The 18,977-nt window shown below is 44.6% G+C and overlaps 1 protein-coding gene across 1 annotated transcript; it reads right to left on the bottom strand.

Annotated features, from left to right (window-relative positions):
* Positions 1-6,097: 6,097 nt before the first annotated feature.
* Positions 6,098-17,471, bottom strand: LOC128412756 (zona pellucida sperm-binding protein 4-like). The gene is made up of 12 exons (XM_053386081.1): positions 17,283-17,471; positions 14,227-14,342; positions 13,801-13,900; positions 13,262-13,417; positions 12,584-12,771; positions 10,824-10,921; positions 10,458-10,585; positions 9,481-9,670; positions 9,263-9,401; positions 7,788-7,866; positions 6,961-7,074; positions 6,098-6,280 (listed from the first exon to the last, which is right to left on the bottom strand). Exons 1-12 carry the CDS (start codon positions 17,452-17,454, stop codon positions 6,153-6,155), a joined length of 1,608 nt encoding a protein of 535 aa, XP_053242056.1. The 5' UTR covers positions 17,455-17,471; the 3' UTR covers positions 6,098-6,152.
* Between the last annotated feature and the right edge of the window lie 1,506 nt (positions 17,472-18,977).

Here is an 18,977-nt window from a genome sequence, read left to right as displayed (position 1 = left end):
GATGGGGCTACATTTGTTTTGTTTGTTTTTTATAATAATTTTTATTAAGTTTTTGATTTTAACAATCCAATCAAATCACATTAAATATTCCAAATTATACAAATACATATCGTAAAGTCCAAATATTTTGCCAAATTATAAATTTTTGTTGGGGCTTCCCATGCTTCAAGTTCAGTGGGGTCCAATCATCTTATGTTTCTACTGCCTTGAGTTTCCAAAAGTTCATTCTTTGAGTCCTCCTGTTGTTATCCTTCTTTCTTTCACAGCCTCTGAGTTATTTCCACAGGTGAGTTGGAGTGAACAATAATATACTCCTGTGTGAAATTTGTGTGACTCTCTTTTTTTTTTTTTTGCAGCTGGTAAGTCTATTATTAGTAGTATGTCCTCACACGCTGGTGTTTATGCCGAATCAATCCAAAAGTCCTTCTCTTGTGGCAGACGCCATCTTCTCTCAGTTCAGATGAAATAAAATCTAAGCGTTTGCTCATTAATTTTCACAGACAGGTTGCATCAAACATTAGTCTTTCCAGGGGAGGTCTGCCAAATCGGACTTGAAATGCAGATATAATAACAAATTAAGAGCTCGCCTCCCCCTATGACTATTTATCTCTGCAACGCAGTCTATTCCATAATGGTGGATCCCAATTAAATAGTGCGTCACAGGAGAGTCTTTTATCTTCTTCCAAATATTTCAAAGAACAAAGGCTTTAGTTAGTATTATTATTTCCACACAGTTTATATTTTTTTATCTCACTTGCTATAAGTAATGTAGACGGATCTTCTGGGGGGTGGGTTGTTAAGTATTATCGTAGTAGAAAAAGAAAAAGTTTTTCCCCCTCCTTTCCATTCCATTCCACCATACCGGCTTAGATGTTATTCTTTGATGTTATCTTTCTTCCTCTCCATCACTCTTGGCTCCTCAGTGGCTGGCTTAATTGGCAGATTAATTACCCTTTCTTCACCTGAAGCGTGTCCAAGATCTTATATCCAATTTTTTATCTCAAGAAGTGGAACTAGAAGTGCTTCATGAAGACAGTGTCCAGGAGATCCGAACTCCCTTGAGGGCTTTCCATCCAGTGCCCTCAGCCCCTCCTTCTTTACGAACTCAGGGGTGGTTTGTGGGCATCCGCAGATGAGACTGCATCTTCCCTTCCACCGGGAAGAATTTGGGAGGCTGATTACTCCCATCTCAGCCTCTAAATTGCCTTGTGGGAGCTGGAGAGATGGTATTGTCAGCAATCTTTCGGGGTGCCCCTAGTGGAGCACATGGGGCTACATTTGAAGGTGACTTGGAAACTACAACTAATACAAAATGCAGCAGCGAAACTGGTGACTGGGAGTGTCCACCGGGACCATATAACACCGGTCCTAAAGGATCTTCATTGGCTCCCAGTACATTTCCAAGCACAATTCAAAGTGTTGGTGCTGACCTTTAAAGCCCTAAATGGTCTCGGCCCAGTATACCTGAAGGAGCGTCTCCACCCATCGTTCAGCATGAACACTGAGGTCCTCCTCGGAGGGTCTTCTGGTGGTTCCCTCACTGTGAGAAGTGAAGTTACAGGACTCTCTTGGAGGTTTTCAAGCAGAGGTTGGAGAGTCATTTCCCACGTTGAGATTCCTGCATTGCAGGGGATTGGTCTAGATGACCCTTAGGGTCCCTAGCAGCTCTACAATTATATGATTCTATGATGCCCTTTCCCCAAAATCTGACCCACCACGAGCTCCTTTTCACTTCTCCCACTTCACTGCATTTCCAGTCCCCTCTTATTTTCCCTCATATACAGAATCACTTGTTCCACAAAGCCTTTCCTAACCACAACACCTTCGCCACTATCTGTGTGCTCTGTTATGCGTTAATCATAGCCAACTCTCACTACACCAGCATTCTCTCTAGTTCTCAAATTATATGCACTCAGGGAAGGACATGGTGTCATTTCATTCCTGATTAGAACAAAGTGCATATATAATTCCAAAATGGAATGCATGAGAGAAGCTGCAGCACTGGAAAAACTTTGGCATGTCCAAGCTTAATTCTCAAAGCACAGGTGAGGAGGTAAATCAATTGCTTATAAGAACCTACCCAATCCCTTTTCATTCCCTCATTGCAGCCTCTTCCTACCAGCTTGCCTAGCCACACTTTTGAATCCCATACAAACCAATTTACAACCAGGCTTTGAGCTTGCTCAGCATGGCATCTCTGTGGGTGATGCCGCAGTACACCACCTCTCTGCTGATCATCTCTGCGCACCGTCTCCACACATTCCAGGAGCAACTTTAACTCATGGCTGGACTTCAAATCTAAGGCTCAGTGAAGGGTCTACGCCAATGATCCTGCTTTCTAATAAAGATGGGAATTCAGTTGCCTTTTTCTTTGCTGCCAATCACATGTAAGCCAGGGTAGAAGGGGAAGATCATGTTGGGCAAATTCATTTATTTCCTGTATACTTGGGAGAGAGGAGGTGGGGATGAGGGGAGACTCAGCTGTGAATTTATTGACTCTCCCTTAAGAAGCTGTGGAGCAGTAAATTCCACCTTTATGGTGCCTGCTAATTAGACATTTATTTAACTTTGTTGCTTTTTTTAATGACTCGCTGCTGTTGTTTGAAGTTCGTTGTCTATTATTTGTAATAAAAACCTCTGTCACTTTTTCGCCTCATTATTCCCAACAAATAGTGCATTTCGCAGCCAAACCTCCCCCACTCCCCGCACCTCACAGACTATGGCTTCCAGAGTTTCAAAGACCAGCTGTTATCATTTTGTCGACGGAGCGCTTTTGAGAAACTTCTGTCGTGGACTCAGGCACAGCAGGGGCTGCTGAATAAAATATCAATCCTTCAAAAGGGAATTAAGGCAAAAGAGGAAAGCCGCCGGGAGAAGTAGGAGGCGAGGGAGGCGCCAAAGCTACAGTTCTCCTCCCACCCAGGAATTTTACTGAGGGAGCTCTTAAGTGCGCTCCTGCACCAACTAGTCTTTCCCTCAAACTAAGTCCTGTGGCAGTCAGTGGGCTCTACTTCCGCATAAACATTGTAGGATTACACCATCTAATTCTATAGCTTATAAATTTTGGAGCCTTCAATACAGGTTTCTTAACCTCTCTGGCAGCAGCCTAAAGATTTTTCTGACTGCAGCTGCTGTTTCCTTCAGAGCCAGGCAAAAAAGTGTTGTTGTGTCCCCTTTCTTCACCAAAGTGAAGCTTCAGCTGGCCATTAAAAGACTGCAAATGGGCAGAGGAGTGAACAAGCTGTTCTCTGAACTAAGTCAATTCTGCACAGCTGCCTAATGGCTAAGTCAATTAACAGGTGAAGCTCTCCCTATCGGGAGGGCTTTTCTTCTGCTGGAACACAGTTCCGACACCTCTCAGATGGGGCAATTTCTGATGATGATAGCGCTGCTTGTTTACAAAAACCACAGCATCCAAGTGAGTGGCAAGAGCAAAGGAGTGAGGCATGCACAGCAGCAGTAGGAGTGGGGCAGGGGGCCACTCCAGTTGCCTCATGAGACAGAGAAGCAACAGTCAAGGCTTGCCCCTTGGAGGGCATCTGCACAGCACAAACCAGACTGATGCTCGGAGGCTAGAAGATGAAGGCAGTGGTGGCCGGCTGTTGCCATGGTTGTGCACAATGTGGAGGATTTGTGCTGCGTAGCAGTGCCCAAGCATTGATGCTTTGCATGGTGAGTCACCCACAAAGAAACAAGGGTATAAAGCTGCCCAGAGTGGCTGGCAAAACTCAGCCAGATGGGCGGGGTATAAATAAATTATTATTATTATTATTATTGAGCAGGATTTCAAGTCACAGTCTGGAAGAGTACATGCACACCTTTCTCCCCATTAATGAGTGAAGGCGCTGAGTGGCAGAAACCATCTGGATATCCTTATAAGATGGTGTAGCCTAGCACCTTGTCATGCAATGTTGGTTTCAAGATGCTGTCTGCATTGGCATCTGGGTTGGTGACTGAGGCAGTTAGTTCCGGCACTTTTTTCTAGAAAAAAAAGCACTGCCTATCGGCATTACCTCATGTGCATGGATGATGGGAGTTGTAGTCCAGCAACATCTAAGAGAGCATCTCCTGGCTATCTGCATACCAGGTTTCACCTGAATGATTTTTACCTTCAAGGCAGCTTGTAGAAGGTTAAAGACCTGTGGGTATAGGATGGTGTCTAAATTCAATAATTAATAAGAGCAAGCAACATTTAACACAGTGCCATGCATAAATGTAAGCTTAGATTATGAATATATTTTCTAATTCTCATTGTGTATCTCATTGGGATTTAATATTCAGGCTGGGCTGGCTTGCCATTTTGAGCCAGGGAAGCCATAGCACTAGGATAGACCAGTAATGTATCTTAGAAAGTTTCCAAGCGCCACCCCAGTAAGTTCTGTGTGCCTCTTTTCAAATGACATTCATACTTAAATGATACCAAAATCAAATACTGAGCATGCCAATATTCTTTATTCCACATCTAAAGTAAAATCAATAATTACAAGACAAGACACAAGTATTTCTCCTAAACAGCCCTATGGGAGAAGTTACCGCATAATACCTTCTACTGAGTTTCAGTTGAAGCATTGCAAGCTGGCTACTGGGCACCCAAAATTGGTACACTCACTAGTCTTATTAGAGGGAAGCTCTTCCATTTCTCCCTCTCTCAAAAAACAACTTTCTCCTTGATTTCTTTAAAACTAAAAGACAAAGAGCTGCTGAGTCCACAGAAGGCAGCTTCCCTACCTTCCTGCCCTTACTAGACAGCCCAGCAGAGGCTTGCCATGGAGTTTTAAGGAAATGTGGGCACTGAAAGTACCTACAGAGCAGAGATTGTACGATCTATAGCTACAAACGCAAGCATCTGTCCATTTTGGTTCTCCTAGCTTCCCATTTCCCCCCAATTCAGTTCTCTACATTTCTGGAGTAATGTGGGATTTTGTGTTGATTTCTCCCAATACATACGTTTTTGTAGGCATCTTTGATTAATATCCACATTCTTGCAATTTCCTGTAATACACAAATTTTTGCGAACATTTTTTCATTGGAGAATTTTGTCACAAAAATCTGATAGTGTGAATTTGGAAGGACGGCTGTGGTTCAGTTCTCATATTGTTATGGAAAGTGAAAATTTGATACCTTTAACAGAATCAAATCTCTCTTCTGTTTCCATTCACAGCAGACCAGAAGAATAGGACACAAACATGCCTTGGCCACCTTGAAAGTAAGGAAGTTCAAAGAAAATCTGCATCCCAGCACTTGAGTATTTCAAAATTTTATCCTTTGATCATTCGTTAAATAGAATTTCCTTTCTCATAAACTGCTGAATAATTCGTTTTTTAAAAAAAGGGATATTATTTATATACAATTTTAGCTACCAATACACTTTTTCAGTATATCCACCTACCTTCAATTTAACACATACCAGAAGAGTGCCTTTTCTAATTCCACTATTTGTACTTCACTAAGCTAGATCCAGAAACAGTGCAATGAAACACATACAGTGGTACCTTGGTTCTCAAATTTAATCCATTCTGGAAGTCCGTTCCAAAACCAAAGCATTCAAAAACCAAGGCATGCTTTCCCATGGAGAGTAATGCAAAATGGATTAATCCATTCCAGACTTTTACGTAACACAGTCACAAAAACAAAACAAAAAGCCGCAAAAACAAAAAGGCAAAATAAATAGCAAGAACAGACAGACCTCAGTGTAACACTCAAAATGGAAGCATGGCACTCATAATGGAAGCTTATCACTGAAAACAGAGCACATTCGGCTTCCGAAAAAAGTTACTTCCTTCCGGGTTTTCAGTGATTGGGTTCCAAGTTGTTTGATGACTAAGGTACCAATGTACTTCATTTGATTTTGACAGTGTATGTTGGTAACTGTTTTAGCAGTTCCAACTTGAACCAAGCAATCATTGAGACGTAAGGCAAGACTTGACAAGTACATTGTCCACCCCTGCTCTTTACCATGAGGTGCCTTCTAGACATTGCTGCCCCCATGGTCAAGGTTCAGGGATGATGGGAGCTGTAGCTCAACATCATCAGGAAGGTTCCTTGTTGGCTAGCGCTGGTGTAGAGCTTCAATACAGGACAAGGCAAATAAAAGACATCATTCACCACTTCTTTATTTAAAACAAAAAACAAAACAAAAAACATCTGTCCATTCACATTTTGGTACTTTTCGAGTATTTCCTTAATCCTACAAGAGACAAAGCAACAAAAACAGCTCCTACTGCAACTACAAGGGCTCTCTCCCATTCTTTTGACAAGACTAGACTACTCCAATGGGAACCTGCAAGAGATAATTAATTAATTAACCGGCTAATTAATAACCACAGAACTCTAGTTTTCTTGTGATTCAGCGAAGTCCTCAATAGAGAGGTGTATGCAATACTTTTGTACATCAGCATTTTCACACGATCCACCTTGCCAGATACCATTTGCCCACCACTGCCATATTTCTTCAAATTCTTCTTACAAGGCTACCTAAGGAGAAGCCGTTTTGCCCACACATGCCAAGCATATGCCACAGAGGACCAGGATGCCCTCTGGGCCCATCTATATATATGTATTCCATGGAGCAGATTTCTTTAGGTACGTAGTGTAAGCTTGAACCATAAGCACATCCATGCAACTGAAAGGTTGCTGCTCAGAAAAGGCTTAGAGGGCTTTTGTTCTTGCTCTTTATGACCAATATAGGAATTTTTTTTAAAAAAAAAAAACCAAAATGCAGCAGTGTAGACAACCCTTAGCTTAAAATTTATGCATCCGAGCCAGTTATGAATTTGGCAGATTAGATCTATATTAGGAATAGTAAGTCTCCAACACACAAATACAGTTTCAAAGTCATGCCCATGAAAAGAATAGGACTCAATTCATCATGGTATTTCATGGCAACAGTCATTATCTCCCCCCCCCCCCCCCACACACACACAAATAGTATTCCCATCTCAATAGCTACTTCCCTCTCACCTTTCTGTTCAACATTGTCCTGTTCTTTCTCCATCTGGAAGTCTACAGGTCCTTCTGCCATCACTAGGCTCCTTGGAGTGTCTTGTAGGGCTTGGTTCTCAAGCGATCTCCTGGCTATTTGACAAGAGAAGTTAGCAGGCAAGCGATTAATACAGATGTTCCAGCTCTTGTGCTGATCATGTCTCCCCTTTCCTTTCAGCCTCAGGATTACCACTGAGGCACTCAAGGGAGCTTTGCATTGAAAGCTGTGTTTGAGGCAGTCACTAGGCATTCTGGGAAGCCATAAGCATTCAGCACCTCGTTCGGCTAGTTACTCCTGCAGAGCAGCACACTGCGCTAGATGCATTTCCACATATTGTCAGATCTCATGCACAAAATTCCACATAAAGAACTGAATTGGCCTCCCACAGAAGAGTAATTTAGGGACGGTTGATGCATAAATCCTCCAGAGGCGACACTGCAAGTTTGTTTAGTTTTGCATCTGGCAGAAAGAGCCTTGAAAATTTGTACAGAACCATCTATTCATAACAGCCTCCTCTCTGCATCGGAGTGGAGAACCACAGGCTCCAGGGCCAAATGTGGCCATCGGACCTTTAAACTCTCTACAGACCACAGCCTCTCACTGTTTATGCCTGGCTGGAATATAGAACTAGATCCTGCTTGCTGTTTGGGTCATTTATTCTGCACCAACAGTTCCTAACTGGTTGCCACTGCTCAAGGGAAGTCAACTCTCATTGTTACAAGAGGAAGAAATTCTTCTATATCCCCTTTTAGCAGTTTTGGAAGAGAAAAACAAAATGGCAGTTGAATAGCTGGGGAGCCATTACCTCTGATCCTAGGACAGTGAGCCACACAGGATTCCACTGTGGATGGGACACAAGCAGCAGCGCTGCAGTGGAAGTAAACCTGGCAAAAGACAGTCAGACTCATTCACACCTATTAAAAGTACAAATTTAAGAGGGTTTTTCTATACACTGCCCACCTATACTCACACATCCTTTAACAGGCATACTGTGCATTCCAAGTCAATTGCCCCACCCAAATCTGGTGTTAACAGCATTTAACCAGACTTTGCTATGCTTAAACACAAGTAGATGGACCATCATTGTGGAATGGTCCTGCATTAAAAAAACAAAATGACTTGTCCTGAAGCTAGCTGCAGGGTTCTGTACGTGGGCACCTCTTTCATTATATATCTGGGCCGGGACCCTCAAACCTCCATCTGGCTCTCAGGACTCCTTCCTCTCAGGCCACATCCTTCACCAGCCCTACTCCACACCCTCCCTGAAAGCTTTTGTTTGGCTCAGAATGTGCCCTGCAACTGTGTTAATGCTTCTTCTTTGCATAGATGGAGGATAGAGGGTTAGGCTGTGGTTTTGCATGGCTGGAATGCAGCCTATAGTATGAAGAGATAAAAGTCGCATTCGTTGCTCTAGTCCCCACTGGCATGCAGCCCTCAAGTGTTGCCCAGGAAGGCATGTCACCCTTAGGCCAAATGCAGCTCTCTACCTCTATTGCATAGAGTAGAAGCAGAAACAGTCACATTGTGGAAGGTTGTGTGTCTGGACCCACCTCCTTGGGACAAGCTTCTGCCCACAGCTGTGAAATCCTGCACAATGAATGTCTGTAAAACACACTGAGTGCATACATAATAATTTCCTCTGGTTGCCCAAATGGTGTGTGCCCAAAGATGGAAAAAAGAAACAGTTCCAATGAAAGATGATTGGCAAATAAAACTGATGGAATATATGGAAATAGCGGGACCGGAAGAATAAGAGATCAAGGTGAGAGACTTTCTTTTAGTAGACTGGGGAAAATTTGTTGAATATATGAAGACCAATTGTATGTAATTTAAAACATTAGCAAGAATGACAAACATGAGCAGTAAGAAATAACTTAAAGGGAGTAAAAAGGTTAAATTTGTAAATAGATTTGAATTGGTTATGCAGTAAGATTACGATATAATAGAACAAAGCACGGAGGGGAGTCAAAGAAAATGTAAACTGACTTTCTTTAGATTTAATTCTTGTTGTTGAAATATTGTAAAATGGAAAAATGGAAAAATAGCATTTAAAAAGCCCAATTTTCTCAACAATGATTCATGATAGATGGCTCAGTCAGTAGAGTATCTCAAGATCATGGATTCTAGAACAACGTTGGGCCAAAGGGGGTTGGGACTAGATTACCCTCATGATCCCTTCCAACTCTACGATTTCATGATTCCGTAATCTGATTCAGTAATCTATTCTCATGCATCACTCTTTCACAAGCTAGGACCCTGGTGAAACTGGGGAGCTCTTACTGGTCCAGTAAGTGCCTGCCGGGAAGCAGTGCTGAAAGTGCTGATGACAAAGCGTTGGTAGTGAGATGGAAACTGTAGCCCTGAAACTGCTCCCACAAGGATGAACCGAGTCTGGTAGTTGTCTCCTTCATATGGACACCTGTGAGAGAGGAAAACACTGCATTATGCGAGATGCTCTTCAGTAGTTTCAAATTCCTAGCTTATCTTGGAGGTCTTGCCTGTTCATTAAGATGGGCCACTGAGGCCTCTGCAGGGGGTTAGTACTTGGTGTGGCCCAGCACTCATGAAGAACCAAGACGAGGTCTGGGTCTGTCCGCTGCAGGATTCGAACTTCCAGGAAAACAGAATCCTTCAGGAGCTTGACTACAGGATAGTCCCCATTAGCATAGTATTTGCTGTACTGTTGGTCTGCAGAATACAAATATTGCAAATCGTTACACACCACCGACTGAGAAGGATCGCAACACCATGGCTTTAAAGGTTTTTATATTGTTGGAAACCACTATGATATAGCTTTATGATGCAGCAGAATATCAATATTTTTTATGAAGAAATGAATTGGCCATGGTTTACTGAGTTGGTGGATGCTGTAGTTCAGGCTTCCTCAACCTCAGCCCTCCAGATGTTTTTGGCCTATAACTCCCATGATCCCTAGCTAGCAGGACCAGTGGTCAAGGATGATGGGAATTGTAATCTCAAAACATCTGGAGGGCCGAGGTTCAGGAAGCCTGTTGTAGTTCATTTGCAGGGCCCAAGGCACCCTACTCCTGCTTGTAGCCTCTTGTTGTAGCTGTCTTACAAAGATCTAGCAGCGTGCCCAATTAATCCCTCCTAATCATCAAAATGTGTTTGTATCATGTGCAGCCTTCTATTGTCTTTTTCCTTGGAAAGTCAGTTAGTAGACACAATAATCACATTGCACTATGCACAACTCTTAGCAGGAAGTTTGCTATTCTCATGAAGTTACTTCCCCATAAGTCCCTTTGTTCCAGTTCAGTCTTCGGGGAAAGTATGAAGATTGAGTTTTAGGCTTCCAAGTTTTGTCTGTTCACGCTATTGCAGAGGGATGCAGACAGCTACTAAACAGCCAATTCTTTACAATACATGCAAGCAAGAAGTACACGAAGTGGAGAATAGAGGTGTCAGAAATTATGACAGCCATAGATTTTCCTCTCATTGACATGATGACACTTACTAGTAGCAATTCTAAGCTCGAGGCTGAGTGGGCCAAACTGAGTGATTGACGGTGGAGGTGGCAGGGTGAAGACTTGTACCATAAGTGGGAGGAAGCTCCCTGTTGAATACCTGCAGCTGACATGCAGTCTAGTGAAGAGCAAAGATAAAGAAGTTAGGTATTGGGGAAGAGCCATAGCTTGGTAGTAGAGCATCTGGCTTCGCAATCAGAAGGCTCCCGATTCAATCCAGGGAAGGACCTATCTCAAAACTTGAGAGCTGCAACCAGGCAATGCAGACAATAATGTGCTAGATAGACCAATAGCCTTAACACTGTAGTTTCCTGTGTGCCCAGATGCCATTATGTGTGAGTGCCAGTTACTATTACCTGAAGGTGCTATCTTGCATGAGTGATCCAGTGTTCCAGTTTTTGACATCATGGTGTGCTACCAGCTCATTTGCATATATGCCCTGATCGCCTGCTCCCTGTTTTTAAACATTAAAGATTAGTTGGGATTAATCCAGTTTATTTGCCCTGCAATCCTGCACCCAGAGAAGAATGAAGGAAACCTAAGAAGAGTCAAACATTTCTGAACCATAAAGTGCACTCTTGATAATACCTGTAAATTTAGAGGGGTTGCATCAATTGCTCACTTTCTCTGGCCTTAAGAAATTCATAGCTTCCTTGTGGATGGGAGGTTGCCTGCTCTTGATGATGTTACACTCCTTCTGAAGGAGCCTATACAGATTGGGCTCAGGTGGCCTTGGTGGAACAGAGTGCTTCCATCAGCTTTGGCTGGTGGCCCAGCTGTGCCCCTATCTGGATAGGGATAGTCTAATTTCTGATGTCTATGCCCCGGAAACCTTTTGGTTAGATTACTGCAATGTGTTATACCTAGGGCTGCCTCTCATGACAGTTTGGAAACTTCAACTAGTGCAGAATTCAGTGGCTAGGCTACTCACCAGGGAAGACGGTTTGAGCATATTGCACCGATCCTGGCCCAATTGTACTGGCAGCCAATGCATTTCTGGGCCCAATTCAAAGTGTTGCTTTTGACCTAGAAAGCTTTAAAATGGTTCAGGACCATGGTACCTCAAGGATCACCTCTGCCCATATGAACCAATTTGGTCATCTAGCAGATTACTTTCCTCAGTAAAAAGGTAAAGGTAAAGGGACCCCTGACCATTAGGTCCAGTCGTGGCTGACTCTGGGGTTGCGGCCTCATCTCCCTTTATTGGCCGAGGGAGCTGGCGTACAGCTTCCGGGTCATGTGGCCAGCATGACTAAGCCGCTTCTGGCAAACCAGAGCAGCACAGGGAAAGGCCATTTACCTTCCCGCCGGAGCGGTACCTATTTATCTACTTGCACTTTGACATGCTTTCGAACTGCTAGGTTGGCAGGAGCAGGGACCAAGCAACGGGAGCTCACCCCGTCACGGGGATTTGAACCACCGACCTTCTGATCGGCAAGTCCTAGACTGTGTGGTTTAACCCACAGCGCCACCCACGTCCTACTTTCCTCAGTACCTTGCCCAATTCCTGCCTCCCCTCACCCCTGTACATTTTCAGATCAGAGGGCGTATGCATGGATTTACAAGGGCTTTATTAACACAGCCCATACTAGCCTATGCTTTTCTGTGCATCTCTTCCCACTATGCCTGGGGATTTCAGCTATGGAATGGCCATGCAAGAGGCTCCTTTTGTTGACCCCAGACTTACCTAAAACCAGAATAGTTTTCCAGGTATAATAGTGTGGTGCAGTCAAAGAGAAGGGTAGTGACTTTGCACACAGAAGGTCCCAGGTTCAATCCCCTTCATCTCCAGGTAGGGCTGGGAATGTCCCCAACCTGAAACCTTGGAGCGTTGCTGCCTGTCCATGTAAATGATACTGAGCTACAAAAGTGCCAACTTAGCCCCGTAACTAGGGGTGCCCGGGGCTGTGGGTGCCATGCAGCATGCACCAAAATTTGTGGGTGCCCAGCCCCTTCATGGGGAATTTTTTGGGTGCTCGGGCACCCAGGGCCCAAGTGAGTTGGCACCTATGCTGTTCTGGATGGCCCAATGGTCTGATGCAGTGTAAGTACGTTTGCAAGCTGGTTGATTAAATCAGGAGCTTTCAAGGCAGGTGGTTTTGTATTGGATTCCTACCAGAAAAGTAGTTCCGCAGGAAGAGAGTGGGAATTTGTAGAGGACAAAGGCACCGTTCTTTGTCACAGGAACACAACCACTGCCATATCTACTGACAAGATGCACAGAGTCCAGAATTAATGATGGCAGAGTCACATCCCTGGACACTGCAATTGAGAAGTAGCCATCTGGAGTGCAGTGTGTAGTCACTGAAAAATGAAAGCCAAAAGCATTAGCATGGAATTCCACCACAGACTTCTCATGGTTTCTAGAATTAACCATCCTTCCTTTTGTTGCCACCTGGCTCCATATGGAAGGCAACCATTTCAGCCATAGGAGATACCACAGCCACAGTAAAGAAAACATCCAATTCCAGCAAATTCCAAGGTGCACCTTTTAAAATGTGGATTTTTTAAAAAAATGCTTACCACATAACTAGATTTCCTTGAGCCTGCTTCACTTCTATGGTTCTTCCCCTTCTCTCCATATAAGCAAGGGAGAAGAGTTGCTTAATTAGACATTGCCTTGCAAAATATGGATTTGTGCAGCTAGGATGAAAGTTGTTTAGACTGGAAATTCAGTTTCCCTTGACTTGTCTGGAACGAAGCGTTTTGTTCTCAAATCAGAACCTCAAAATATGCCTAAAGTACACTTCTAGTGCAGGTGTCTTTTGTTTTTTTTTAAGAATGCCCAGCCTACCTGTATTGCCATAGTAACAAGGAACACGATGATCTTCGGTGGTATAACAGCAGCCTCTCTCTTCACATTCTCCCTGGGACACAGGTTGAGAGGCACAGGGAAGGCGGTCTTGTCTCTGCACTCCCTGGCATACGCTGCTGCTTGGAACATCTAAAGCTGAAGGCCAGAGTGTCAGGGTTTGTTGTTACATCATCCCACTCATCCTAAGAACACATTTCTGCTATTGTTGAAATACTGCCTTTAGCCTATCCTACACCATTGCAAATATGGTAGTCAGCATTTTGGAATGCTCCAAATACACATTTAGAACAATCATGGGAGGGATTTATGGTGGATGAAAAGCCATATTTCCCTCCCTTACAAGACACAACAGAATTTATCATAACCTGCAATTCTGTATTGACACAGGGTGCCCTCTTCCCCTTTCCCACCTGATGTCCTATTCTCAACCAATAATGGACTTTACCTTTGCTTCTTTCTGCCAGGTAATTTGGGGTGACATTTAGATTCTACAAGTTTAGATTCCACAGTTGCTATACCTGGCAAATGGGTTGGGCATTTCAGGTCCTCTTCATAAAGAAGCACTTTCCTAACCGCTTCCAGTCCTTCAATCCTGAGAGTCATTAAGAAGTAGCTGTTCTGTATTAACAGACAAGGCAAGGCATGTTTGGAGATTTCCACTAATTGAACTAAGACAGAGATTACTCCCATAACTTGCACGCTTATTAGAAGACAACAGTTTTCTACTATGCAATTATAAAAGCCCATTCCGCACGATTCATGATGCAAGAGACTGTTGAGGAATTCATTCATGAGTAACCTGGTATGAGGGTCCTTCATACATCCACCCAATTCATGTAACTTATTTCAGTGACTCACAACTGATCCTAGTGTGACTGGAAATATTTGTCTATATGGTCCTTTATAGCAACCCTCTATGTCCCAGCAAAGGGTCAAGTTACTACCTTTTTGATAAAGAAACATCCAGTATAAGGAACAATGACCACTGTAGAGCCTTCTGGTTTCTGAGAGATGGAGACACAAGCAGATCTGTCAAGAGGATGGGACTGGCCTTCTGAATCTAGGAAAGAAATTGGTGCCCTCTTTGAGAGCTATCCATGCAATGTCTTCATGCCAGGGGTCAAAGCTCTCACCCTTACATTGATTATTCTCAAACGGTTTGGCTCTAGTCAGTACAATACTTTTTAATCAGTCATGCCCTACAGTCTTCAATCTTTCTCTGATGTGTACAAATATATTTTTTCCTTATTACCTAGCATACTGATCTGTTGTTGAAATATGAATCTCAACCCAGTCAAAACCAGCTTCTTCAGTGAAACTGCAGATTAATTCTACTTCTCTATTCCTTACAGTATCACAAGGCTGGTCTGAAGCCAAGGTAAGATTATCGCCCCATTATTCCAACTCTGGTGTCCCCAGATTGTATGATACAGACCAACCGTCATCAAATGCCTGTTAGCAAAGCCAACACAGCTCCTGATAACAAAAATGTAGGCATCAAGCAGTCCTTCATTTCCAAGATATAAGGATCAAGTACACACTACATTCAAGTTTGTAAGGTAAAGGTAAAGGGACCCCTGACCATTAGGTCCAGTCATGGCTGATTCTGGGGCTGCAGCACTCATCTGGCTTTATTGGCAGAGGGAGCCGGCGTACAGCTTCTGGGTCATGTGGCCAGCATGACTAAGCCGCTTCTGGTGAACCAGAGTAGCGCACGGAAACACTGTTTACCTTCCCGGTGGAGTGGTACCTATTTATCTACTTGCACTTTGATGTGCTTTTGAACTGCTAGATTGGCAGGAGCTGGGACCGAGCAACAGGAGCTCACCCCGTCGCGGGGATTTGAACTGCCGACCTTCTGATCGGCAAGTCCTAGGCTCTGTGGTTTAACCCACAGCGCCACCCGCATACACATTCAAGTTTGTAGAGCTTCCTAGTTCTTATTATGATGGCTTTCCTTCACAGGCTCATGATTTCCTTGCCCTTCCAGTGTTATAGGTAGAATGGCAGCTGCTTCACAAACCCAGGATGCTCTCTGCTTCTTTAACAGCCAAATGCGTGGATCATTTACCACCATTGCCTTCCCCCACCCCAAAAAATGTAGGAGTGGGATGATAGGGAACCTCACTCATGTTGAATCACTGCCTGGGTTAACGCTTCAGAGCTTCAGTCAGGAGGAAAACTGACCAGGTAGTGCATTTCTCTAAAGCCTATGTAACTGTACTTGTATCAAGGCCTCCCATCTGCAAAGACATTCTAGCTTTTACAAGCACAGTTTCCCCTCCATAGCCCTATGACCCACTGAATCACAACGATGGTTTAAACACGAAGCTCTGATTATTGTACTAATGGCATGCAGGATCCTATGCTCCACATAAAGGGTCTGCCTGAACAGCAACCCTGTAACTAAGGACAAATTCATAAAAGCAGATACAGTATAAAGAGTCGCTCTGCAGCTGTTTTTTTCCACTGGGAGTTGGAATTTCCTCTTGCAACGCAAAGCCCAAATTAATGCAAGGACAGCAGCCATTTGAGGAACCACTAGCAGCACTCAATACAGTGGTGCCTCGCAAGACGAACGCCTCGCAAAACGAAAAACTCGCAAGACGAAAGAGTTTTCCGTTTTTGAGTCGTTCCGCAAGACGAATTTCCCTATGGGCTTGCTTCGCAAGAAGAAAGCCCATAGGGAAATCTCCGGGGACCTCTTTTAAATGCTGGCGGTGGGGAGCAAAGCCTTTCGCCCCCCTCCGGCCTTCAGAAGAGGTCCAGGAAGGCCAGCGGGGGCCGAAAGGCTTTGCTCCCCACCGCCAGCATTTTAAAAGCGGTCCGGGATAGCAGGGAAGCGCGCTGCGCTTTCCCGCTATCCCGGACCGCTTTTAAAATGCTGGCCATCGGGAGCAAAGACTTTCGCCCACTGCCGGCCTTCAGAAGAGGTCCTGGACCTCTTCTGAAGGCTGGCGGGGGGCAAAAGTCTTTGCTCCCCCCGCCTGCCTTCCCGGGATAGCGGAGAAGCGCAGCACGTTTCTCCGCTATCCCGACGGCTTTTGAAGGCAGGCGGGGGGGAGCAAAGACTTTGGCCCCCTGCCGGCCTTCAGAAGAGGTCCTGGACCTCTTCTGAAGGCCGGCAGGGGGCTAAAGTCTTTGCTCCCCCCCCCCCGCCTGCCTTCCCGGGACAGCGGAGACTTCTCCGCTGTCCCGGGGCGATCTTAAAATGCCTCTTCTGAAGGCCGGCGGGGGGCCAAAGTCTTTGCTCCCCCCCCGCCTGCCTTCAAAAGCCGTTGGGATAGCGGAGAAACGCGCTGCGCTTCTCCGCTATCCCGGGAAGGCAGGCGGGGGGGAGCAAAGACTTTTAAAATGCTGGCGGTCGGGAGGAAAGCCCTCCTGTCCCCGGAGCTTGCGGGGTGGGAGGTGGGGAGAAGGGCTTTTCTTCCCACCGCTAGCCTTCAGAACAGCCTTCTGAAGGCTGGCGGTGGGAAGAAAAGCCCTTGTCGTCCCCCCCCCCCAGCCTTCAGAAGAGGTCGGGGGACAGACTGTCCCCGGACCTGGTCTGAAGGCAGTTTCCATAGGAACGCATTGATTGATTTTCAATGCATTCCTATGGGAAACCGTGCTTCGCAAGACGAAAAACTCGCAAGAAGAAAAAACTTGCGGAACGAATTAATTTCGTCTTGCGAGGCACCACTGTAGCTCTAATATCAGATCAGTGTGAGCTGCACCTGTAAACAGGCCTTGATTGGTGTAGCAGCCAGCTGGGTGTCCTCTGCTTGGTTGTCCAAAAGAAGTATGGTTTAAAGAGGAAACTGGAGAACAGAGGCCTACAGCCAATCTTCCCAATCCCACATCAGTCTACTAGACACACTCAGTCTAGTCAGAGGGAATTGCAGAGGGAAAGAGTATAATTCACAATACACCAGAAAATATAAAGCTTCTGTCTGAAACGCTGGGGCCAAATCCCCCAAAAGTCTCCTTTAAAAAGCACCTTTGATAAGAATCTGCTTACCTCGAACAGTAAGAAAGTGAATTATCTCTGAATGGTTTGCAGGTAAGGTGAAGTGCAAGCTGTCTCTTCCACAATACAGTGTTCTTCTGCTCCACAATCTTGGCAAATCTTTAAAGCTACTAGGAGCACCCAGAACTAGAGACATGAACAAACAAATAATCCAGAAAAGCATTGTGCCCAAAGGTGCCCAAAGCCATTTTACTACTGTCATCTTGTCTTAACAATAGTGACCACGCCTCCCAAAATTCTTTATATATAGGCTTAACTAAACTGTGATTGGACAGAAGAAAGGAAGGGGTGTGGTTTCTTCAGGCCAGGTAGAACCACAACGTAATGGAGACATACCTGCATTATAGCCAGCAGATGGCAGTAATAGGGCCTCTTCTAAAGTCTTGCAATGCTATGAGAATGCCTAGAGGAAGAGGAAGAGCATCCTATTGGGAAGAACGGAATGAAATCAATGCACATCTTTCCACTGCCCTCCTGTCTACATTCCAGAAGACCTGCTCCATATCTATCCAGTTTTATTTCTTCTGAAATTTGTTTTCTAAATCTATATTTGCCAATGCAAAATAAACAAAATTCAAAATGGCAATAAAAGAGACAGCATCTGAAAATCTCCTCTGCTCTTTTACTGGGTCAGAACAATAATAAATTGTATGTGCGGGTGAAAAACAAAAGATGTAGATGAATGGGAGGAGGAGGCAAAAGACTTGGTTTGCACAAAAGCCAGCGCTCTCTGTTGCCAGCTCAGGCAGCGCTGAACAATGTAGCAGCCTGCTTGGTAAATGATGCAAATGATTTCTATAACTGTGAGGCACATTCTTCAGCATGCTATGTTTTTCAATGTATTATGCAGTTTTCTGATCTTTTCTTGGAAGTCTCATTTCATAGTTCATCTATAGAAGCAATAGGGAAAAGAATCAGAGACGGAAAATGCCTGCAACTTGCAACTGAACCCTCTCCAGAGTTGGCATGCTGACTTTGAGGCAACTACCACTTGCATAGGATTGGGCTGTCAGGCTGCAATCCAAAAGAACTTATTTGGGAGTAAGGCCCATTGAAATCAATGGGATTTACTTCTGAGTAAACATGTATAAGTTCACCATGCACTGGGTGTCCAAACCACCAAGGGAGGATAGATGGCCCTTACCAAGTAATTTGTAGAAAGTTAGACATTGAGCTGGTTTCGTTTTTCCTGTCGTTGCTGCTTTGTAGCAAGAGAAGTTGCATTTTTAACATGTTAAAGACAAATAAGCGTCTATCAGGAAACGTGATGGCAAGGGAATGATCTCTTTCCCAAAGAACCAGAAGCAGCTGCCACAGACGATCCATGGCTCTAACAGCTGAAAGTGCCCAAAGTAGTGGATTTGCATGTAAAAGGTCTAAGTGAGGAACCAGAGGCTCCCAAAATTTTGCTGAACTACAACTCCCATCAACCCTACCAAAGCATAGCTAAAGGCCAGGAGCGATGGGAATTGTAGTTCAGCAACATCTGGGGAGCCAAATGTTCCCCACGCCTGGACTAAGTTCATCTCTCTGTTCAGTTAAGCAGAGTCTTGTGCTAAGCACTCACTGCCAAGGATGTGGGTGGCGCTGTGGTCTAAAGCACCAAGCCTCGTGGGCTTGCTGATCAGAAGCTTGGCAGTTTGAATCCCCATGATGGTGTGAGCTCCCGTCACTCTGTCCCAGCTC

The sequence above is a fragment of the Podarcis raffonei genome, chromosome 4, assembly GCF_027172205.1.
Source record: "Podarcis raffonei isolate rPodRaf1 chromosome 4, rPodRaf1.pri, whole genome shotgun sequence".
Classification (NCBI taxonomy): domain Eukaryota; kingdom Metazoa; phylum Chordata; class Lepidosauria; order Squamata; family Lacertidae; genus Podarcis; species Podarcis raffonei.
Note: the sequence above shows the minus strand (reverse complement) of the source record. Positions and strands in the feature narration are given on the sequence as shown.

Bases quoted from the DNA above. Each gene is read 5' to 3' on its own strand.
- LOC128412756 (XM_053386081.1), bottom strand. From the start codon at position 17,454: ATGCTTTTCTGGATTATTTGTTTGTTCATGTCTCTAGTTCTGGGTGCT. The intron at 14,343-17,282 runs GTAAGCAGATTC...TTTCTTTCCTAG, and splicing joins TCACTTTCTTACTGTTCGAG to ATTCAGAAGGCCAGTCCCAT. The intron at 13,418-13,800 runs GTATAGCAACTG...TCTGGCCTTCAG, and splicing joins ATGCCCAACCCATTTGCCAG to CTTTAGATGTTCCAAGCAGC.